This window comes from Hemitrygon akajei, chromosome 28, assembly GCF_048418815.1.
Source record: "Hemitrygon akajei chromosome 28, sHemAka1.3, whole genome shotgun sequence".
Taxonomy (NCBI): domain Eukaryota; kingdom Metazoa; phylum Chordata; class Chondrichthyes; order Myliobatiformes; family Dasyatidae; genus Hemitrygon; species Hemitrygon akajei.
The window spans coordinates 20,558,891-20,583,208 of NC_133151.1; the positions used below are offsets into that span (position 1 = coordinate 20,558,891).

A 24,318-nucleotide genomic window follows, 5' to 3' on the forward strand; every position below is an offset into this window, starting at 1 on the left:
TTTGTGAGGCTCCAGTGAGTTTATCAAACATAGAGGATCCACTTCGGTCTTGTGTCAGCAAAGAAATTTACTCAGTCATCCCACCTGCTGAGACACTGGCAACTTCACATCAGGGAGGAAGTTGAAATAAGCTCTAGGTGAACATTTTAACCATCATGGTGACTGAATCTAGTTGGAAGTTCATGTGAGACTCTTCATGTAATATTCTGCAGATACTGCGTCTGTTCATCACACCCAGGACTGAACCCTGGTCACTGAGCATTGGAGGGTTGTTCTGCTAATGTTAGTCTGAAAATAAACGGGCATTAATACTGTGGATCTGTGACAAATTAATCAGCTCTATTTCAAATCCTGTGTCTCAGGTGCTTCCTGCCTGTCACACAGCTAATGTACAGAGGAGAGGCCACTCAGTCCATCTGGTATCTGCTCATGATCCTATTCCACACCAGAGCTTTCAAATCCATCCCTGCTGTTCCCCTCTCACTCACCATATAATATTCAGGTTGCAACTGGTCACCAGTCTGTGGATGAAGAGGTTTACTTTGAATTAAATCCATGACTTTCTGAAAACTGCAGAAGATGAATTCACTAGGGTTTTGTCCCAAATAGTCTTCATTCCTCACAGCTCTGGACCAAGGATGAAGTCTTGTGTGGTTAAAATCTTCCTGTCCTCCTCTATTCATTGGTTTGGGTCATTTTCACTGATTTTGAAGGGCTGTGCCTCACACAGCCGGGCTGTTGCAATACAACGCTCTCCTCTAAAGTATGACAGCAGAATGGTGGATAAATATTTGATGGAGCAGCAACAAGAGGGGTCAGCACAATGATGGCCTTGGGGCTCCATATGTGATGGAGGCTCGAGTTTATGGGGAGTAGAAGAATCAGACCAGGAGGATGAGGCTACAAATGAAAGTTCAGCAACATTGGCAAAGTGATTGACAGAAAACAGAGGTTTATGTTTGAAAATGCTGGAGGGACTCAGTGGCCGCAGCAGCATCTATGGAGAGGAATAAATAGTGATTATTATGGGACAAGACACTTCATCCTATCTAGACTGTTTATTCCTCTGCTTAGTATCTGCTGACTTCCTGCAGTACTTTGTGTGTGTTACTTTACAGTTTATCCGCAGCATTGCTGAACCTCAAGTTACATATCTGCATTTCTAAGTGAGTGGGACTTACAGTTGACATCTTGGGCCGGGATTCTTCAAAAGGACTGGGGAGAAAACAATGAGGAGTACATTTTAAAGGTGGGGGAGGGGAGAGAGAAACACAAAGTGATAGGTGGAACTGGGAGAGGGAGAGATGAAGTAAAGAACGGGGAAGTTGATTGGTGAAAGAGATACAGGGCTGGAGTAGGGGAGTCTGAGAGGAGAGAACAGAAGTCCATGGAAGAAAGAAAAGTGGGGAGGAACACCAGAGGGAGGTGATGGGCAGGCAACGAGAGGGAAAAGGGGATGGGGAATGATGGGGGGGGGGGGGGAAGCATGACAGGAAGGTCAAGAAATCAACGCTCATGCCATCAGATTGGAGGCTGCCCAGACAGAATACAAGGTGTTGTTCCTCCTACCTGAGTGTGGCATCATCGCGACAGTATAGGAGGCCATGGATTGACATCTCCATTGAGTATATTGTTTGTGGAAGCTCGCTGTGTTGAAGTAGCTGGGTGAGTTTTCTGCATTATAACATTGACTGCTTTTGGGACATGTGGCACTTGCCCCCTCAAATTAATCCAGTATGTTAACACCTCCCTATTCCAAAATATAATTCAACTACTCTATTACCGTACATTCCATAAATTTACACAAATGGGACATTTAACTAGAAGGATCCAACTGGGGTTTCCCAGGTTTTAGAATAGACGTTACAATTGTGATTATACATGAGGATGGAAGATGGCCATTAACTCCAATTATGATTCACAAAATGTAATATTATCTCAAGAGAACTGCTGGCCATGTGTCTAAGCATACAGTACACATGGATCATCCTGTCCTGGAGCCATCTGACCTGTACTATTAATAGTTATCTTAAATTCACACAAAGCAAACCTTACATCGCTATCATTGCTACAGCTGGTTTCCAACACATTGAGTTATTCTCTTAAAGCTTTATCCCTACATTGTTGAGTCTCTTCATTATTTTGATAATAAATTGCAGCAAATGACCGAGCCAGTACTCAGCCTTCTCTCTTTCAGTAACAATTATATTACCTTCTTCCATCAATACTGGGTACCCTATGAATCCCACACCCCCATTTTCTTAATCATTCCCCAAATATCTCCAAGTTTAATAGTCCTTCCAATACTCTCACAATATGACCTCTAGTAAATCTTTTACACAACCTTCACTACTTTCCTCACCATGGCCTGTGGCCTGTTACTCTTAACAAGATCACGCGGATAGTGATACTTCATAACTTTCCAAAATGCCACATTTCCCTGAATAATTGCCTCAGCACACTCCTCCATACACCATGGTACAGCCTTTCTCCTATTAATCCACTTCTTAATATGAATTTCTTCCACCATCGTTTGATGATTAATGTGACCTTTCTTTGAATAAATCCACATCATCCTCACCATTCAGTCCAGACAGACGTTCTGTTCATCACATATAACATTAAAACTTCTCCCAATTTGCTTTACCAAAGTTCCACCTACTGAAAGTGGCCTCTTGACCCCGATATAAATCTAAACCCAGACTTATAAATAAATCACGCCTAATAACGATATAATACTGGAAGGAAGAAATTAAATGTGTTAACAACAAGTTTCCTGAATACATACAACTTCAGATAAATTTGATAAATCAGAAATCAACTTGAAGTCTTGATCATTAGAAATCAGGCTTCTGGAAATGCGCGCAGTAGCCCTTCTTGTACCGGCTGCAGTAATGTAGCGGGGCATCTATGATTGGTGAAACAGTGCCTTATCTGATTGGACAGCAAATATTCCAATCAGAGAGCTGCTTTATTCACCAATCAAGAGACAGAAACGGTAGAAGCGCGGAAAATAACTGTCCAACCGCCGAAATAAACTGAAATTTGTAAAAGACCGCCAAAGAGCTTTTGTTGCTGAAATTAAACTACAACAGGTTTGTTTGTCGACCCTTTACCCCCGTTAATGAAGTCCAACACATTTAAACCAAGTGTAGTTAATATTGCGATGGTGTCTGGGAATTTAGTTCACCGATTTCTTTCAATTGATGAACGATTGGAATAAAACAGATTCTCAGCTTCTGTTCGCGATCGGTCACTGTGTAAACTGTCAGTTTACCAACGGGTCGCCCTTCAGAAAGTGGAGCTTTAAACAATACTCTGAACGAACCGTGAGTGTTCAGCTCTCGCGTTGGAATGGGGTTAAGAGAAGTAACCAAAATGTGACAAAGCTTAATGAACCGCATTCCCCACAGTAATTATACCAGAAACAATAATTAGTGTCACGTCAGAGAAATCTGATGACAGAGAGGGAAATGATGGGGAAGGGGTGCGTAACGATCTTGTGCCGGTACACAGGAATGTAACAGAGAAATCGGGATTATACTGAGCAGCGGACAGCAAGTTCTGATTGACGGAGATAAGATTCTGAATGAGCTCATCAACAAGAAATGTCCAACTTTACCTCAAATCAATGTCTCAATATCTAGTAACTCTTTTAATGAAACCGTGAGTGGCTCTTAAAAGAGCCTTTGATTTTCGGGTTTGTTTAGTCAGCAAACTTGTCTTCACTTGGAGCTGGTGTACTTGGTCACCGCCTTTGTTCCTTCGGACACGGCGTGCTTGGCCAGCTCCCCGGGGAGCAGCAGGCGCACGGCGGTCTGGATCTCCCGGGAGCTGATGGTAGACCGCTTGTTGTAGTGGGCCAGGCGGGAAGCCTCACCCGCGATGCGCTCGAAAATATCGTTCACGAATGAATTCATGATGCTCATGGCCTTGGAGGAGATGCCGGTGTCGGGGTGAACCTGCTTCATCACTTTGTAGATGTAGATGGCGTAACTCTCCTTCCTCGACCTCTTGCGCTTCTTGCCAGACTTGCTCGCCGGTTTGGACAGAGCTTTCTTGGCGCCCTTCTTGGGAGCGGGTTTCGGTGGATCAGGCATTTCCTCGTCGGTTTTAAACACAATAATAAGCAGAAGCTGTTTGGAGCGCGGATTAAATAGGCAGCGCTCAAAGTGGTATGTTAATGAGGATGGGAATGCTGAGCATTTCCATTGGCTGTCTGGTGAAAAGCATCACCAATCAGAACGCATGCGACGCGGCGCCAATGTGTGGTGGTTGCCGCTGTCGTTTAATGCGGGAGGAAGTACAGAAGGGCAGAGACAGGCGGGGGTGCGGCCTGACATTGAAAAGGGAAACGCAAATTTCAAAAGCAGAATGAAAATAAAACCAGATGAAATATTGTAAAATTAAACAATAAGACGTTTAGTTCATGACACAGGCAGGAGAACGAAGGAGAGATTTGGACATTTCAATGTAAAGTTCATATCGAGTTTATTTGTGCACAGGTGAAAGGAACAACGGATTTGTAGCAGCATCACAGACACATTGCATCAGACACAACATTGACCAGAAACACTGGAATTAAATATGAATTATACCAAAAAATGCAAATAGACAGAGGACTATCAGAACAAAATCAAAATAACAAAGAGATTATGCAGGCAGTGGGAGAATCATCCCTCTTGTGCTTCTTCAGATCGTCACTCTCGATTCAGTGTCACGCAACGCTGCCACTTTGATCTGGCCCATGCCTTCATTCACCAGGTCCAACTCTTGCCTTTATTGGATCTTCCTCCTCCTTACACTAGTCATCGGGTTTGTGGGGTTGTGTGCCCCTTGGACCTCTGGACTAGGTTTGAGGGTAGGCCTGGTGGATGTATATGTGGGGCTGGGAGAGATAAGGCTGTAGAGTTTAGTATGGTGAGATATGTGGGGCTACGGTGGATGGGGTAGTGTAGTGGAGCCACACAGTGGCTGATGCCTTTCATTATCGTGGTTCAACACCACTTGGCTTAGGGAACCGGGTGTGCAAAGGGACACATCATCAATAATACAAATTAGGGTCATTGGGCGTTTCGGGTCTTTAATTATGAGACAATCTTGCCCAGGCGACCCCGCCAGGGTAGATCAGGCCCGGTTTGTGTTTATCCCAGGGAGCAAGATAACAAGAGGCATGTAACTCTGCATGTTGCATGATTTCCCACCTTGTTACTTGGCATTATTTTGACCATTTGGGGAGTAGAATGTTCTGAGGCCTAGTAATCAGGCTTTACCTCCAAGTACGGTTCAACTTCCCTACTCTAAATTTACACCTGTCTTTATTTTGCATTTGATTGCGTGGGTTAAATTAACAGTGTTTACTGCAGTACAAACTAGTGATTAATGTTGGGCAGATTGATTCATGATTCCAAAACGCAAAAATCTCTGAAATCCAGAAGTTTTTGTGCTGACATTACGTCACAAATGGAGAATTTTACCCAGAATTAAATGGCTTGTCTAATGAAGAGCGTTTCACGGCTCTGGGCCTCTATTCACTGGAATTTCGAAGAAAGAAGGGTTACCGAATTAAAATCTATCAAATAGTGAAAGGGCTTGTGTGAGTGGATGTGGAGAGGACTTTTCCTGTTGTGGGAGTGTCTAAAACCAGACCACACAGCTTCAAAATAGAAGGGCATCCTGTTAGAGTGGAGATGAGGAGGAATTTCTTCAGCCAGAGAGTAATGAATCGGTAGAATTTTTTTGACACAGGAAGCTGTGGAGGCCAAATCACTGAGTATAGGCAGAGATTAGTGCTAAGAGGAAAAATTGATCAGTGCTGACGAAATGGCAGATAGGCCAATTCTGCTCCTAAATATTATGGTCTAATGGACTTACTTAGTGACTAAAATTCTCCCTCAGCTTTGACACAACCTAGCACCTGAGGCTCCAGATTAGTTATATAAGGAATACAGATGTTCTTTGTTCTCTGATTAAAGAAATAGCATCTCATTTCCATCCTGAATGCTTGTCACCTCACTCTGATCAACAGACACAAAATGCTGGAGGAAGTCAGCAGGCCAGGCAGCATCTATGGGAAAGAGTAACGAGTCGATGCTTCAGGCTGAGAACCTTCTCCAGGGCGAGATCTGCTGGAAGGGTCTCGGGACGAAGTGTCGACTGTTTACTCTTTTCCATAAAGGCTGCCTGTCCTGCTGAGTTCCTCCAGCATTTTGTCTGTGTTGCTTTGGATTTTCAGCATCAGCAGATTCTCTCGTGATTGTGATTTACGCCTCATTCTGAGGGTGTTTTCCTCAGTTATGGAGCTCTCATTCAGGGGAAAGATCCTCCTTGCCTGCTGTCTGTCACATCCTGAAAGAATCTAACAGATTTCCTCGTTTTCTCATTAACTGCAGGAATACAGACCCAGCCCACTCACTCTCCTTTCACATAACCAATCCTCCATCCCTGGAACCAGCCCGGTCAGTGTGGGGAACAGTCACTGCACTCTCTCTATTGCAGGGATACCCTTCCTGAGGAAGTGTGACCAAACCCGGACACTATATTCAAGGAGTGCTCTCAACAGGGCCCTATAGACTCCCAGTGAGACATCTGTACCCCTCTTCTCCACTCCTCCTGGATCACAGGACAAAATACTGTTTGCCTCTCTCATTACTTGTTGTATCTGCATGTTAACTCAAGTGATTTGTTTACAAGAACACCCAGGTCTCTCTGACCATCTCCATGTGGAAATAACTCTTACAGTTTGTTCCTGGGGATGGGTAATCTCACATTTCCCCACATTCTGTTCCATCTGCCCCATCCTCAACCATTTACTCTCCTGTCTACATTCCCCAAAACTTCTCACTACTGACACTGTCCCTCCCGCTCTGCCACAGCAACAGACCTAGTCACTGAGTTATGCAGCACAGAAACAAGCCCTTCAGCCCAACACATCCATGCTGACCAAGTGGCCAAACAAAACCATTGTCAGTTACCTGAATTTGGCCCATGTCCCTGTGAACCTTCCCTCTCCGCAGTCCAAGAGATATTGCAACTCTGCCCCCCATACCATCACTGGAGGTAGTTTGTTCCATGTAAACAGCACATTCTGTGAATAAAACCTGCTCCTCAGGGTCCCAGTTATTTTTTTCCACTCTGACTTTATACCTGTAATCTCTAGCTTCCAACTCTATCACCCTGGAGATAACAGATTCACTATTGACCGTATCAATGCCTGCCGTTATTTTATCAGCCTCTCTAATGCCACATACACTCTGGTGAGAAAGTTCCAGCCTATCCAGCCTCCTGTTAAATCCCTTTTGCACCCTCTCCAGTTTAATGTCACCCTCTCATCACAGGGCAACTATAACTGTACGCGTGCTCCAAGAGTAGTTTCCCCAAGGCTGGTAGAGCTGTAATGTGACGTTACGGTCCAGTGTCCAATACTCTCCCGATGAATGCAAGTGTGGCAAACACCTTCTTCACCGTCCTGCCAACCTGTGTTTACACTTTGAAGGAATTCGATATCTGCACCCCGATATCTCTCTGTTTTACAGCACTCCCAGGGACCGAACATTCCCCACGGCAGTTCTGCCCTGGTTCGTCAATGACAATGGAACAACTCTTGTTTTTGTTTGCAGACTCGAAGGGCCGAATGGACTACTCCTGCACCTATTTTCTATGTTTCTATCTCACATTTACCTGCCATTCCTCAAATCACTGACCTCATTGAACACCGTCCTGTTGTATTGCTGGTTACATTTTTTCACACTTTAGTGATATCTGCATATTTGCTGAGCCGGGCATTGACATTGTCAGCCGAGTCTGTAATGAATGAACTGCAGCAGCAGACCTGACTCAGCTCGCAGGCTTTTCCTTGCAGCGATACACGCACAGTGCTGGAGGAACTCAGCAGGCCAGGCAGCATCTGTGAGAAACAGTAAACAGCCGACGTTTCAGGCCGAGACCCTCCAGAATCTGAACAATGTCTTGTGTTTGGTTTTCCTTCGATCCTTTCCTTCGTGAATGGATAACATAACCCATCCTCCAATCCTCTGCCACTACTCCTGCCCGAGAAACGCGCAAAGAGACAGAGGCGGGGAGGGGAGGGGACAGAGTCAGAGTGACAGACAGGGCCGAGACCGGCCTCACATCTTCCAGCTCCGTCTTCACTTTACTACACCCGGCAATTTCCAACGGTTTATCCGAAACACAGAGCTCCAGAGAGGGGGAAAAATCTCCCTCACACACCACGTACACAGTGAAGGATTTCTAGGAATTTACTGGCTGTCGGACTTCATGCAATCAGAATACAGTGTGATTGGCGCAGGATTAATTTCAAATCGCCCGCCAATTTCAGAGCACCCAGCAACGGTGCTTGATTACTTTTTTATATTATTTACCATTAATTGTATCACGGATTCTACAATTTCAGTTTCATTTAATATATAATTCCCTCAGTGAAGATTTAAATGGATGATTACAGAATCGTTTCTCTGAATGAGGGAACTGATTTCTGTCCGAGACGGACGAGGGGATGATGATCGATCTTAATGCATTCAGAGCTTCTGCCGTAATCACCGACTGAAAAGGCAGAATCGCAGGATATTTCAAGCGGAACAGATTATTCTGCTTCAAAAGTTACTCAGCCAAATATATCGATAAAAATAATTAAAGGGTTGTGGACACGGCTCCCTCTGTGAGGTGGTGGGTGGCTCTTAGAAGAGCCTTTGTGTTCTCGGGAGGAAGTGGGAGTTTTTCAGCCGCCGAAGCCATAGAGAGTGCGGCCCTGGCGTTTCAGAGCGTACACCACATCCATGGCAGTGACCGTCTTGCGCTTGGCGTGTTCAGTGTAGGTGACCGCATCCCGGATCACATTCTCCAGGAAAACCTTCAGCACCCCGCGGGTCTCCTCGTAGATCAGACCCGAGATCCGCTTGACGCCGCCACGGCGAGCCAGACGGCGGATGGCCGGTTTGGTGATGCCCTGGATGTTATCACGGAGCACTTTACGGTGCCGCTTGGCTCCGCCTTTGCCCAGTCCTTTCCCTCCTTTCCCTCTGCCAGACATGATGCTGCTTCACTCAGGTCGCTGCTCAGTGACAAACCGACTGCTGCTGTCTCTTTTTATACACAACGCCCCGACCTGCCCGAAAAACGCACAGAGAGACAGAGGCGGGGAGGGGAGGAGACAGAGTCAGAGTGACGGACAGAGCCGAGAGCGGTTTCTCATCGTCCAGCTCCGCCTTCACTTTACCACACCCGCCAATTTCCAACGGTTTATCCAACACAAGGCCTTCAGAATTACGGATCAATGGGCTTCCTTCCAGGCAGGTGGGAGACCGGGACAAACAAGACCATTTCCATCTGGACCGGAGGGGAACCAATATCCTCACCAGGAGGTTTGTTAGTGTCACTTGGCGGAGTTTGAACTGGAGTAGCAAGTGGGAGAATGTATGTATGACAAGACAGTCTGAAAAGAACGAGAGCCAATGTCAGGCCAATGGTGGAACTGATGGGCTGAAATGAGTTTATTTAAACATTAGGAGTATGTGTCAGATGGACAGGGCTGGCAGCTCAACATTCCTGGGTTTGATTGTTTTACATGTGAGGGGGTTAAAAGGTGCAAAGATTACACAACTGAGAATGTCACAGCAAACTGGAGGGTTCATTTACAAAGGCAAACTTCAGTTACACTGACGGGATTATTGAATTGCCCCTCCCCAGTAACAAGTGGGGGACTTTATCTTCCATAGAATTGACTGCAACTTGCTTATTGCTAAGATATTCCAGACTGGTTCAGTGAATCTGAGGAGTGTTTGAAACATTATGTAGAGCCCAATCAGAGTTCAGAACAGACGGGAATTAGTTTTTCAGAAATGAACCAGGCCAGCTGACAGCTGAGAGTCAGTGAATATTTTGGGATCTTATATTTCTCTTACTTATGAGTAAGAATAAAAATAGATCTTGTATGAAGGTACTAAATCTAGTACTAAATGAAGGGCAAGTTAGAATGCAGTAAGACAGAAGCCAAGGGGCATTGATTGGGAGAAGCCACTGTTAGACAAGTCCAGGCCTGACATGTGGGAGTTGTTTAAAGACCAGCAGATCCGAGTTTGATATTGAGGTACAGGATTTTTCCACATTTGAAAAGGCTTAGGGACAATCAGCATGGTTTTGTGTGGGCAGATCACACTTGACAACATTGATCGAGGGTTTGGTAGTGGTGATACAGGTTATAAGATACAGGAGTAGAATTAAGCCATTTGGCCCATCAAGTCTGCTCTGTCTTTTCATCATGGTTGATACATTTTTCCTCTCAGCCCCAATCTCCTGCCTTCTCCCTGTATCCCTTCATGCACTGACCAATCAAGAACCAATCAACCTCCAACTTAAATACCTAAAGTCTTGGCCTCCACAGCTGCCGCCTGTGGCAATGAATTCCACAGATTCACCACTCTCTCTGAAGAAATTCTTCCTCATCTCCATTCTAAAAGGATGCCCCTCTCTTCTGAGGCTGTGTCCTCTGGTCTTAGACACTCCCATCCTCTCCACATCAACTTTATCAAGGTCTTCCACTATTTGATAGGTTTCAATTCATTATCCCTCATTGTTCTAACCTCCAGGGAATAAGCGCCCAGAGCCATCAAACACTCTTCATATGACAAGCTGTTTAATCCTGGAATCATTTTTGAGAATCTCGTTTGAAACCCATCCAGTTTCAGCTCATCCTTCCAAAGATAAGGGGCCCAAAACTGCTCCCAATACTCCAAGTGAGACCTCACCAGTACTTCATAAAGTCTCAACATCACATCCTTGCTCTTATATTCTAGTCCTCTTGAAATGAATGCTAACATATTTGCCTTCCTCACCACAGACTCCACCTGCAAATTAACCTTTACAGAACCAGCACAATGACTCCCAAATCCCTTTGCACCTCATTTTAGACAATAGACAATAGGTGCAGAAGTAGACCAGTGGGCCCTTCGAGCCTGCACCGCCATTCTGAGATCATGGCTGATCATTTACTATCAATACCCGGTTCCTGCCTTGTCCCCATATCCCTCGATTCCCCTAACCATAAGATACCTATCTAGCTCCTTCTTGAAAGTATCCAGAGAATTGGCCACTGCCTTCCTAGGCAGTGCATTCCAGACCCCCACAACTCTCTGGGAGAAGACGTTTTTCCTTAACTTTCCTTAACCAGTTTTCTATCCATGTCAATGCCTTCCCCCCAATGCCATGAGCTTTGATTTTACCCACCAATCTCCTATGTGGGACCTTATCAAATGCCTTCTGAAAATTGAGGTACACTACATCCACTGGATCTCCTTTGTCTAACTTCCTGGTTACATCCTGGAAAAACTCCAATAGATTAGTCAAGCATGACTCTTGGTAAATCCATGCTGGCTCAGCCCAATCCTATCACTGCTATCTAGATATGTCACTATTTCATCTTTAATAATGGACTCTAGCATCTTCCCCACTACTGATGTTAGGCTGACAGGACGATAGTTCTCTGTTTTCTCCCTCCCTCCTTTCTTAAAAAGTGGGATAACATTAGCCATTCTCCAATCCTCAGGAACTGATCCTGAATCTAAGAAACATTGGAAAATGATTACCAATGCATCTACAATTTCAAGGGCCACCGCCTTTAGTACCCTAGGGTGCAGACCATCTGGCCCTGGGGATTTGTCAGGCTTCAGTACCATCAGTCTACTCATCACCATTTCCTTCCTAATGTCAATCTGTTTCATTTCCTCTGCCTACCTCTTGTCTTTTCGGTGTGACTGCCTCCTGATAACTCTTATCTATCTCTGCCTCTGCCTCCCGAATGATCCGTAGTTCATCCAGCTCCTGCTCCAATTACCTAACTCGGTCTGATAGGAGCTGCAGCTGGATGCACCTATTGCAGGTGTGGTCATCAGGGACAACTGTGTTGACCCTGACCTCCCACATACTGCATACGGAGCACACCACTGCTCTAACTGTCTCCCCCATTACCTGATCCCAGATTAGTCATAATAGATGAAAAAAGTACCTACAGACCTTACCTTTTTAACCTCAGCAAGCACGTACTCAGGCTCACTGATTTCCTCTCACCAAAGTCCCCTTGCACCGAAGCCCGCTGAGCCAAAGCCCAGCACTCTGCTCCCACGCACTCCGCTGCCCGCACCGACGCTGCCCGCTCCTGAAAGTGGGCCTCTTTTTAAACCCCGCGCTCACCGCTGACGTCACCCGCGCCTGCGCAGTTTTACCTTCCTCCTCAGGTACTGTCCAGGTAGGTCCGACAGTCTCGGCCTACCTACAACGGCTGATCCTCCGATCCCCCGATCTCCAGTCGTCTGTCGACCTCCAGCACTCCTTACTCCCACTCCACTGCCCGCACCAACACTGCCCGCTGCTAAAGGTGGGCCTTTTTCCTGTATCTTTTCTCCCTTTAGAAAATAGTCAACCCTAATATCTCTTCAACCGAAGTGCATGACCATACACTTCCCAGTTCTGTATTCCATCTGCCACTTATTTGCCCATTCTCTTCATCCGTCTGTCTTTCCCTATTTCCTCAAAAATACCTGTGCATCCACCTGTCTCTTCATATCATCTGCATATTTTGCAACAAATCCATCAACTCCATCATTCAAATCATTGACATATAACGTAAAAAGAATCAGCACCAACATCTTGGTGCTTGATGAGGGCAAGACTGTGGACATGATCTCTATAGACCTTAGTAAGGCATTTGAAAAAGACCCGTGGGATTCAATATAAATTGCAATTTCAATTCAGAAATGGAGTCCTCATAGAAAGCTAAGTAGTGCTGGAAGTTCGTGAACAGTGATGATCCACGAGGATTGATGCTGGGAATTATGTTGTTTGTGATATATATCAATGTTTGGATGAAAATGTTGATGGGTGGTTTACAAGTTTACATGTGACAGCAAGATTGGTGGAATTGTGGACAGTGTAAACATTGATCAATGCACACAGTGGGATATAGATCACAAACAGATATGCAGAGAAGTTGCAGAAGGAATTTAATCTGGGAGGGAATGCGGTATTGCACTTTGGGAGGTCAAATGAAAGAAGAAAGTATAATGTTAATGATTGACTCCTTCCCAGCATTGGTGTAAAGAGTGATCTTGGGATCCAGGCACATAGTTCACTGAACGTGGCTGCACAATGGGATAAGGTGTACAGAACGCTGGTCCCGACTAGTCAGGGTGTTGAGTAAGGGAGTCGTGTGTTAAGACAGGCACACAAATGTACAGGGAATGGACCATGTCCAGGTAGGCGTGTTCAGCTCCTTCAAGTCAGTATTTAGTTGATGCACCATTGGCAGCAATTACAACCTTGAGTCTGTGTGGATAGGTCTCTATCAGCTTTGCACATCTGGACACTGCAATTTTTCCCCATTCTTCCTGACAAAACTACTCAAGATCTGTCAGAATGCATACAGTTTGTGAGTGAAAAGCTCTTTTCAAATCCAGCTACAGATTGAAGTCTGGACTCTGACTTGGCCACTCAGCCACATTAACTTTGCTGTTTTAATGCATTCCTATGCAGCTTTGGTTTTAAGCTCATGGTCATTGTCTTGCTGGAAAACAAATCTTCTCCCAAGTCTCAGTTTTCTTGCAGACTGTGTTACGTTTTCCTCCAGGATTTCCCTGTATTTTGCTGCATTCATTTTACCCTCTACCTTCACAAGCTTTCCAGGGCTTGCTGCAGTGAAGCACAATGCACCATGCTCCACAGTAGGGATGGTGTGTTTTTGATTATGTGCAGTGTTTGGCTTACATCAAACTTACGAGTTTAGTCTGATTGCAAAAAAAGTTATATTTTAGTTTCAGACCATAGAACCTTCTTCCAGCTGGTTTCAGAGTCCCTCTCGTTTTCTGACAAATTCCAGGTGAGATTTCATGAGAGCTTTTTTCAACAGTGGCTTTCTCTTTGCCACTCCCTGATAAACCTGTGACAGGTGAAACACCTGGGCAACTATCATTGTATGCAAAATCTCTCCCATTTTAGCCACAGAAGCTTGAGTTATCAAAGGTTGAGTTATCTAGAGTTATCAAAGGTGTTTTGGTAGCCTCTCTCTCTAGTTCTCTTCTTGCACAGCTGCTCAATTTTTGAACACTGTCTACTCGAGGTAGGTTTACAGCTGTGCCATATTCTTTCCACTTCTGGGTGATAGAGATCTAGAAGATTATAAGGCTACTAGGAAGGTGCTTAAGGAGGAAATTAGGAGAGCCAGAAGGCCTTGGCGGGCAGGATTAAGGAAAACCCCAAGGCATTCTACAAGTATGTGAAGAGCAAGAGGATAAGACATGACAGAATAGGACTTATCAAGCGTGACGGTGGGAAAGTGTGTATGGAACCGGAGGAAATAGCAGAGGTACCTAATGAATACTTTACTTCAGTATTCACTATGGAAAAGGATCTTCCTGTTTGTCGTGATGACTTGCAGCAGACTGAAAAGCTTGGGCATATAGATATTAAGAAAAAGGATGTGCTGGAGCTTTTGGGAAGTTGGATAAGTCGCTGGGACCGGACAAAATGTACCCCAGGCTACATGGGGTAGGCGAGGGGTGGAGATTGCTGAGTCTCTGGCAATGATCTTTGCATCATCAATGGGGACGGGAGAGGTTCCGGAGGATTGGAGGGTTGTGGATGTTGTTCCTTTATTCAAGAAAGGGAGTAGAGATAGCCCTGGAAATTACAGACAAGTGAGTCTTACCTCAGTGGTTGGTAAGGTGATGGAGAAGATCCTGAGAGGCAGGATTTATGAATATTTGGAGAGCTATAATACGATTAGGAGTAGTCAGCGTGACTTTGTCAAGGGCAGGATGTGTCTTACAAGCCTGATTGGATTTTTTCAGGATGTAACTAAACACATTCATGAAGGAAGAGCAGTAGATATAGTGCATATGGATTTCAGCAAGGCTTTTGATAAGGTACCCCATGCAAGGCTAACTGAGAAAGTAAGGAAGCATGGGATCCAAGGGGACATTGCTTTGTGGATCCAGAACTGGCTTGCCCACAGAAGGCAAAGAATGGTTGTAGACGGGTCATATTCTGCATGGAGGTCGGTCACCAGTTCTGGGACCCTTCGTGATCTTTATAAATGACCTGCATGAGGAAGTGGAAGGATGGGTTAGTAAGTTTGCTGATGACACAAAGGTTGGAGGAGTAGTGGATAGTGTGGACGGCTGTCAGAGGTTACAGCAGGACATTGATAGGATGCAAAACTGGGCTGAGAAGTGGCAGATGGAGTTCAACCCAGTTAAGTCTGAAGTGGTTCATTTTGATAGGTCAAATATGATGGCAGAATATAGTATTAATGGTAAGACTCTTTGCAGTGTGACGGATCAGAGTGATCTTGTGGTCCGAGTCCATAGACCATATATGTCAAACTCAAGGCCCGAATCTGGCCCGCGGTGGAATTATCTTTGGCCCACGAGATAATATCTAATTACTATTAAAGCTGGCCCCAGTAATCGAAGCGCCTATGGCGTATGATATGGCTAATGCTGAGTTTATTCAGGTATCAGGTTTTCAGGGTTTTTAGTGTTTATTCGGCAGTCTTCTTCATAAGAAACGGAATTTGTAAAGTGAAACACTTTGTAGTTATAGCAGAGACTGAGACACATGAGAGCAGGCTGAGAAAACGGAGGCAACGAAAGCTGCGTTCGCACGCGTCCGAGTGATCCGGCCTGCATGAAGCTGCATTTTGCTCAATCCGGCCCGTGACCGAAAATGAGTTTGACACCCCTGCCATAGACGCTCAAAGCAGCTGCGCAGGTTGACTCAGTGGTTAAAAAGGCATAGGGTGTATTGGCCTTCATCAATCGTGGAATTGAATTTAGGAGCCGAGTGGTAATGTTGCAGCTATACACAACCCTGGTCAGAACCCACGTGGAGTACTGTGCTCAGTTCTGGTCGCCTCTCTACAGGAAGGATGTAGATGCCATAGAAAGGGTGCAGAGGGGATTTACAAGGATGTTGCCTGGATTGGGGTGCATGCCTTATGAGAATAGGTTGAATGAACTCAGCCTATTCTCTTTGGAGCAAAGGAGGATGAGAGGTGAACTGATAGAGGTGTACAAGGTGATGAGAGGCATTGATTGTGTGGATAGTCAGAGGCTTTTTCCCAGGGCTGAAATGGCTGCCACAAGCAGACACAGGTTGAAGGTACTGGGGAGTAGGTTCAGAGGAGATGTCAGGGGTAAGTTTTTTACTCAGAGGGTGGTGAGTGCATGGAATGGGCTGCCGGCAACGGTGGTAGAAGCGGATACGATAGGGTCTTTTAAGAGGCTTTTCGATAGGTCCATGGAGCTTCGATAAATAGAGGGCTATAGGTGAGCTGGGTCATTTCTAAGATAGGGAGATGTTCGGCACAACTTTGTGGGCTGAAGGGCCTGTATGGTGCTGTAGGTTTTCTATGTTTCTATGACTAAACTGCACTCCAAGGGTATTCAGTGACTTGGAAATTTTCCTGTATCAGTCTCCTGACTTGTGCTTTTCAATAAGCTTTTTGCAGAGCTGCTTGGAGTGTTCTTTTGTCTTCATGGTGTAGTCTTTGCCAGGACACTGACTACCAACAGTCGTGTATTTTTACTACAATCAATTGAAACACCTTGACTGCACATGGTGATCTCCATTTAACGGATAATGTAACTCCTAAAACCAATTGGCTGCACCAGTGATGATTTGGTGTGTTATATTAAAGGAGGTGAATACTTATACAGACAATTATTTTGTGACTTCTATCTGTAATTAATTTAGAGCACTTTGTAGAGATCTGTTTTCACTTCGACACAAGAGTCTTTTTCTGTTGATCAGTTACAAAAAGCCAAATTTAATCCACTGTGATACAATATCATAAAACAATAAAACATGAAAACTTCCAAGGGGCATGAATACTTTTCACAGGCACTTTACATGTAGGGACAGTGATGGTGAAAGGGGAGGGAAAGAAGACACGGGGAGGAGTGGTCTCAAGATCCTCAGGTGTTCCTCCCGATGGGATAAAACACAAAAGGGGAAATATCAAAGAGAGATGAGAATGGAGCTGTGATTGTCATGAGGGATTTAATCAGAAGCAGACTGGAGTACTGCTGCATCGAGTAACTTTGCTCTGAGAGCTGCAACAACCACGATCTGCTGGTGGCAACCCATTCCAACTGAGTTTCCCATTCACATACCGACATATCGGTGCCTTACAGCTGTCTTAACCGGTGATGGGGTGATAATGGGACAAGCTCCCACTTCCCATTAAATGCTGCCAATGGTGTGCACTTCAAATTGCCTCTATCAGCCAAATCCAGCTCCTGACTTTAACATATGGCTTAGCTACTAAGCCCGACGGAACTGTTTCTAGTGACAGGGGAAGGTGCAAATCGGTTTACTAATGTCATACAACCAACTGCTATGGGCAGATGGACTCGTCAACCATGCTTGGCAGCTCATCTAGTGAAAGGAAAACCCTGACCTGAAACCTGGATCCTGAATTAACCCTTAATTTGTGGTCTCGAGTTCTCCCACATTGTGATCACTTCTTCAGGAATCCTTCACCACAAGATCTCTCTGTAATCCCACCTCATTACACAGATTACATCTGAAATGGCCTGTTCCTGGGTAAGATCCTGCTGTAAGAAACTGTCTCTGACCACTCCACAAATTCCTCTTCCACTGTACCAGTTTGATTAATCAATACACAGACTGAAGCAAACACGCACAGAATACTGCAGGAACTCAACAAAGTCGACATTTCGGGCTGAGAACCTTCATCGGGATGAGAAAGAAAGGGACAAAAGCCAAAATAAGGTGCTGGGGAGGGGGAGGAGGACAAGTGAGTGGGGGAGGGGGGTGGTTTGTGGAGGGATGATGATGTGAGGAGGTGGGTGACAGGCAGAAAAGGCAAAGAGATGAAGAGAAAGGAATCCAATAGGAGAGAATGTCGGACCATGAGATGACACGAAGGAGGTAAAGAATCAGAGAGAGATGATGGGCAGGTCATGAGGGTGCGTGAGAAGAGGTGAAGGGATTAAATTGCATCAGAATGGGGGAAAGAAGTGGGCGTGAAGGTAACAGAATGTAGTGATATCCGGAATTTGGAGAAATCAATGTTCATGCCATCAAGATTGGAGGCTACACAGTCAAAATACGAGGTGCTGCTCGTCCAACCTGTATTTGGCCTCATCGTAGCAGGAGAGGAGGCCAAAGACAGACATGTTGGTGATGGCCCTCTGCTGGTCAGGGTCGATCATGGATATTGCGCCCTGGCTGTCGAAGTCAATATGCAGACCAGGGTAGTACGATACGTAAAGCCAGCTGTTGCCCATGCAGGAGCTGATGCACCCAGAGCAACGGCAGAGACCGATGGAGTCAGGCACCAGCGGTGTCACAGGATTGCCAGCCTGCACTGAACATAGGACCGACAGGGAATTAGTGTTCACAGTGTGGACACAGCAAACATCCCACAGATATCTGAAGCTGACATTTCAATATTGTGCAATAATGTGTAACAACCGCCATCACAAGGGAGAAACTAATGGGACTAAAAGCAAATATTACCAGGTCCCAATGATCTGCACTGAAGTCTGGAGAGAAAGTAGAGACATTGAAGTCTGTCAAAACTCACTGTTACAGAAAGGTCCCAGTGGAGTTGAAAACCATTGTTGAAGAAGGGTGGAAGATAAAAACCAGGTGACTGTAGTCCAGTAAACTTCACTTCAGGTACTGGAGTCTATAATCTATGAAGAAATAACACGTCATTTAGAAAAGTTTAATGTGATTGAACTAAGCCAAGGGGGTTACAGTCAGATTCACACAGCACAGAAACGAGCCCTTCAGCTCAAATGGTCCACGCTGACCAAAGTTCCCATCTGAGCTTGTGGTCAGTAACCCCCTCACCACCACATTATGAACAAGGCTATCCTCCTCCTTGTTCTATTTCCCTGCATTTGACCCATATCATTCAAAACCTTTCCTTCCCATCTACCTGTCCAAGTACCTTTTTAATATACCTGACTCAACCACTCCCCCGGCAGCTCACTCCATACACTGACCAGCCTGTGTGTGGAAAAGTTGCCCTTCAGATTCCCATTAAATCTCATCTTAAACCAATGCCCTCCAGTTCTTGATTCCCCAACCCTGACAAAAATAGTTATCTTTGACTCAACCCAGGCCCCTTATTATTTAATACAGCTCTGCAATATCAGCACTCATTCTCCACCTTTCCAGTGAAAATAGTCCAAAACTACACAAATCAGTCCTTCGAGATCCAACAACATCCCCATAAATCACCTCTGCACTCTTTCCAGCTCAATGGTGTCTGTCATACTGCATGGTCACTAAAACCAAACACTATTTATGAAATGCGACCAAACCAACGTGTTGTACAACTGCACCATTTCATCCCAGCTTCTATATTCGGTGCCCTGACTGAAGGCCAGTGTTCCAAAAGCCTCTTCACCACCCTGTCCATCTGGAACCTGGTTTTTGTCCCTGTAACCTGGGTTACTGAACGTTAAGTCATGTTTGACAAACATACCAGAGATTTGAGACTTTACAGGGGAAGTTGGAGAAGTGGTGATTTTGGATTGTCAAGAGCCATTTGCCAAGATGCCACATGAAAGGCTGGTGCACAAGACCAGATCTCAGTACTGGGAAGGAAGTGTGTTAATATTGACTGAAGACTGGTTATCATACTGAGACAGAATACCAGGTCTGATTCAGACTGGGATGATATAACTTGTGGAGTGTCCCAGCAACCAGTTCTAGATTGCCAATGATTTATTACTGATTTTAATAACCCGGAGGAGGGAGGAATCCATGGTTGTCAATAACAGGGAATGTGGTGGGGGACATGTTGTGATTGGACATTTGATCTCTCCAACAGGATAAGAAGTTGGTGAGTAGAATATTTGGAAAATGGAGTTTAAGGTGGCAAAGCGTGATGGCATGTAAAGTGGCAGGAGAAATCAAAAGTCAGACTATGATGTGGAGATAAATTGTAAATGAGAGAAATAGAGAGGGGTCAAGGTGTTGCCTGCACAATAAAAAGGAAACGGGTGCAGTGAGGGGTTCATAAGACCATTTATGAGCAAGGTTCAGAGGTGAATGGTTCATTGACATTTACTGCTGGCGTGTTGGGGCAGAGAAACAGAGAAGTGTTGTTACAGTGTCAGACAAATGCACAATGATGGATTTTGGGAAATTAAAGCAGGTCAGAACATACCCAGTGAATGGCAGGGTCCTGAGGAGTGTTGATGAAAAGATAAACCTGAGGCACAGGTAAATAGTTCCCTGAAAGTGCCAACACAGGTAGACAAGGTGGTGAAGAAGGTGCACCACATGCTTACCTTCATCGGCAAAGGCTCTGAGAGGAGTTGGGACATCACATTACAGTTGTACAAATCAATAATTACACCACACCAGGAGCACCCTGTGCAGTTCTGATCACCACGAGAGGAAGGATGTGATTAAGCTGGAAAGACGCAGAAACGATTCACAGGAATGTTACCTGGACTGGGGGCTTGAGTTACAAGGAAAGATCAGACTGACTGGGACTGTTTTCCCTGGAGTGAAGGAGGCTGAGGGGAGAAATGACAGAAGTTTATAAAACTATGAGAGGTGCAGACAAGGTAGACAGTCAGAATCACTTCCCCAGGGTAGAAATATCAAATATGAGAAGGCACAGCTTTAAAACACCAGGGTGAGAATTTAAAGGTGAATTTCAGGGCAGGTAAGATTTCTGTTTCCGTACAGAGAGTGGTGTGGGCCGGGTTTGGGCTGCCAAGGGGAGTGCTGGAAGCAGATACAAGGACATTTGTCAGGGTCTTAGATAAACGCAGGCTGACGAGATTTAGTTCCATTTGGCATCGTGTTCAGCACAGACATCAATGGAAGAAGGGCCTGTTCCTGTGCTGTACTGTTCTGCGTTCTCGGTGAGCCTCAGTGACGGGGGAGTCTTTAGCCGGGGTCACAGACAGTTGCATCAGTGGCAAGGACAGAGACTGCAGGATGGTGCATTACCTCCCTGGTACCAGGGCCAAGGATGTAACTGAACAAGTACAGGCCATTCTGAAAGGGCAGGGTGAGCAGCCAGAGGCCGTGTCCATATTGGTTCTAACAAAAGAGACAAATTAAGTAGAAACTCTGTGGTGGGGAGGGGGGTAATCCCAGTGTCACCTGCTAGCGAGGGAAGAAATAAAAAGGTGGTACAGTTATATGTGTGGCTCACAAGCTGGTGCAGGACAGAGGGTTTTAGTTACATGGTTCATTGGGCTCTCTTTCAGGACAGCTGATGGGAAGAGTGAAAGGTCAGTAGTGGCATTGACTGATGTGGATTAACACAGAAAGTAAGTCCAAATAGATAAATTACAGTGTCTCAGTAGCACTACAAGTGCACAGATAAACACATATTAGAAGTAAGAGAAAGAATAAAAAGTAAGTTACCTCCAACAGTCTAACATGGGGGGTGTCATCACTTCCCCGGCTACAGGTTGACTCATTACAGAGCCTAATGGCCCAGTGTAAGGATGACTTCATACAGCGCTCCTCGGAGCAGCACAGTTGTCTTAGTCTGTTACTGAAGATGCTCCTCTGTTCAGCCAAGGAGGCATGCAGAGGGTGAGAAACATTGTCCAGTCCGTAGGGTCCTTTGTTCTACCACGGCCTCCAGTGTGTCCAGTTTGACTCCTATAGTAGAGCCAGCCTTTCTAATCAGTTTATTCTCAGATGGCATCACCCGTGTTGATGCCATTTGCCCAGTACACCACTGCATAGTTAATGAGCACAGTGGCACCGAGGGGCTGAAGAGTGTTTGTATCAGTGCCGGGTGTGGAACAGTTAATGCAGACGTACTTACAGCCTGGATTAGTACATGGCACAGTGATTCAGCCATTACAGAAGGGCAGAACTGGTAGCTAAACATTCCAGGATTCAGATTCAGACAGTCCAGAGGGAGGTGAATGAGGCTGGGGGAGCTGTGCTGCTGATCAGGCAGAATGTCACAAATTCAAGGTCATCCCAGAGGTTCATCCAGTGAGACAATGTGGGTGGAACTCAGGAATGAGAAAGGTGCAATCACTGTGATGGGATTATACTGTAGCCAGTGAGCCAATAGCCAGTGAGAGGAACAAATATGTCAGCAGGTTGTGAACTGATGTAAAAACAATAGAGTAGCTTTGGTGAGTGAATAATCTCCCCAGAGTGACTGGGATTCCCTTAACAGCTGAGACTTGGTTGGGGCATTATTTGTTGTGTGTTCAGCAAGGTTTCCTGAAACAGTATGTAGATGGTCCACCAGGGAGGGAGACACTCTTGACTTTGCCTTGAGAAATATGGGACTCACCAGAGTGGTGGCGGGAACAACCAGTGTTCAAAGAGGAATTAGACAGGTCCTTCAGGGGAAATAACCAGCAGAGCTGTGGGGACAGAGTGGGGAATGAGAATGTGGAAATGTTGTAGCAGGAGTTGGTATAAACTTGATGAGTCAGATAGTCCAGACCATCCCAGAATGATCCTGTGACCAATAATAGTATGAAAAATAATTCTGGTCTCCAGTCAAATCTTCTAAGCTCCAGCGTGGACAAGATCAATTGTGTAATAAGGACACACTTCTGTAAAAACACTGACACTGTATTCCAAGCACACTGAGCTGCCGGAGCACAGCACCGGCCAGTGAGGACACAGACCAGTACAACACCCAGCTCTCTACTACAAAGTTCAAAGCTGAAAGTAAATGTATTACCAAAATCATTTCTGTCACCATATGCAAAACTGAGATTAGTTTTCTTGTGTGAAATGTGTGGTTTAAAGAGGATAGGAGGAAAACTGTCCTCTCTCCAGAAGGTGGTTACAATCAGGAACACACTGCCTGTGGGGGTGGTGCAGGCTGGTATTTAAGGACCATCTGATTGAGCATTTGAATCACCAGGGCAGGGTAGGAGACAGACCAAGTGCTGAGTTAGTGGAGACAGATTCTCGATGGTCAATACAGACATGAATAAACCCCTGACTGTGAAAGTTCAGTGGGAACCTGGGACACAGAACTTCAGGATGGACTTACCTAAAACTCCCAGAACCCAGGACAACGGATTTCTGTTGGACAAAGGTATTAATGGTCAAATAGTGAACCAACCCCCTCAAAAAGCTACCAAAATGCTTCCACTCCCTGTGCACCAGTAACAGGACTTTTATATGGGAATCTGGTGAAGAGCTCTGAGTAATATTGGGAGATGACTAACAGCTTGGTCAAAGTGGGAGGGTGCAGATATCTTCTCAGAGTATAATGCATTCAGTGGAACAAGCTCACAGCTGAGAATGAAGGTAACAAACCCCACTGCAGTGGAGGACTGCTGTTGCCAGGGTTGTCCAGGATAGAAACAGACCATCTGGCCCATCACATTTATGCTCCCCATCACGCACAGCTATACTAATCCCACTTTCCTGCATTAGTTTCATATCCCTCCGGGCCTTGCTCACCGAAGTACCCGTGCATGTGTCTCTAATATTGTTACACAGTTCCCTGTATGTGGCATCACAGGTAGACAGGGTTGTGTGTTCTACTTGCCTTATCAGCCAAAGAATTGCCTCTCATTAGAATTGTACAGAACTGCAAAAGACAGATTTAAAGGGGATCTGAGGGGTAAATATTTCACACAGAGAATAGCTGGCATCCGGAATTAACCTCCCAAAATAGAGTCAGTGATTTATACAGAACTGAAACCGTCCCTTCGGTAAAACTCATCCACGCCGACCAAGTTGTCGACCTGAACTCGTCCCATCCGCCTGCATTAGGCCCGTGTCCCTCTCAACCTTTCCTATCCATGTAACTGTGCAAATATGGTTGAAATATTGTACCTGAGGCAGAGAGCCGGTGCGGTGAGGCGCTGACAGACACTCACTGTTCCGTGGGCAGGAAGAGGAGAGGCCGATTCCCACAGTGGAGCCGAAACCCAAAGTAGAGACCGACTCCACTTTACTACAACCCCGTGCCCACCATCCCGGACCAACCGCCCGCCCCGGACCGTTCCCCTGGAAACGACGTCGGTAAAACTGATACCTCTGTGACGTCTGCGAGTCACGGACCGGTAAATCGTGTTTCACGTGACGTGTGTCAGCAGCTCGGGAGGCGGGGCAAAGGAAGCTGTCAATCAGTGGAGCCGCTGAAAAACTAGTGAGAATTGTAAACAGAGTGGGAATAGTGGGGGATTTCGGTGAATGGTGACCCTTCTCCCTCCCTCGGGAATTCAGTGTGTTATAGACAGTAATATTCATATTGTAATTTGACTCCGGTCTTATAAATACTTAATGTTTGTATTTTGTATTTTT

At 45.5% G+C, this 24,318-nt stretch overlaps 3 protein-coding genes and 1 long non-coding RNA gene across 4 annotated transcripts in view; all 4 read right to left on the minus strand.

The window, feature by feature from the left end:
- The window catches only part of LOC140717751 (uncharacterized), a 47,783-nt gene that overhangs the window by 6,879 nt on the left and 16,586 nt on the right, over positions 1-24,318 (minus strand). The window contains exon 2 of the mRNA XM_073031466.1: positions 10,288-10,296. Coding sequence (XP_072887567.1) covers positions 10,288-10,296 — 9 coding nt within the window. The remainder of the gene's footprint in view (positions 1-10,287; positions 10,297-24,318) is intronic.
- On the minus strand, positions 3,093-4,121 carry LOC140717477 (histone H2B-like). Its single transcript, XM_073031056.1, has one exon. The coding sequence runs from the start codon at positions 4,098-4,100 to the stop codon at positions 3,726-3,728; it is 375 nt and encodes a 124-aa protein (XP_072887157.1). The 5' UTR covers positions 4,101-4,121; the 3' UTR covers positions 3,093-3,725.
- On the minus strand, positions 8,400-9,049 carry LOC140717478 (histone H4). Its single transcript, XM_073031057.1, has one exon. It carries the CDS (start codon positions 9,047-9,049, stop codon positions 8,738-8,740), a length of 312 nt encoding a protein of 103 aa, XP_072887158.1. The 3' UTR covers positions 8,400-8,737.
- On the minus strand, positions 16,815-24,014 carry LOC140717749 (uncharacterized). Its single transcript, XR_012096594.1, has 3 exons — positions 23,848-24,014; positions 18,620-18,731; positions 16,815-18,400 (listed from the first exon to the last, which is right to left on the minus strand). It is a non-coding gene; the product is annotated as an uncharacterized lncRNA (long non-coding RNA).

Excerpts from the sequence above, each read along its gene's own strand:
- LOC140717477 (XM_073031056.1), bottom strand. The coding sequence starts at position 4,100 with ATGCCTGATCCACCGAAACCCGCTCCCAAGAAGGGCGCCAAGAAAGCT.
- LOC140717478 (XM_073031057.1), bottom strand. The coding sequence starts at position 9,049 with ATGTCTGGCAGAGGGAAAGGAGGGAAAGGACTGGGCAAAGGCGGAGCC.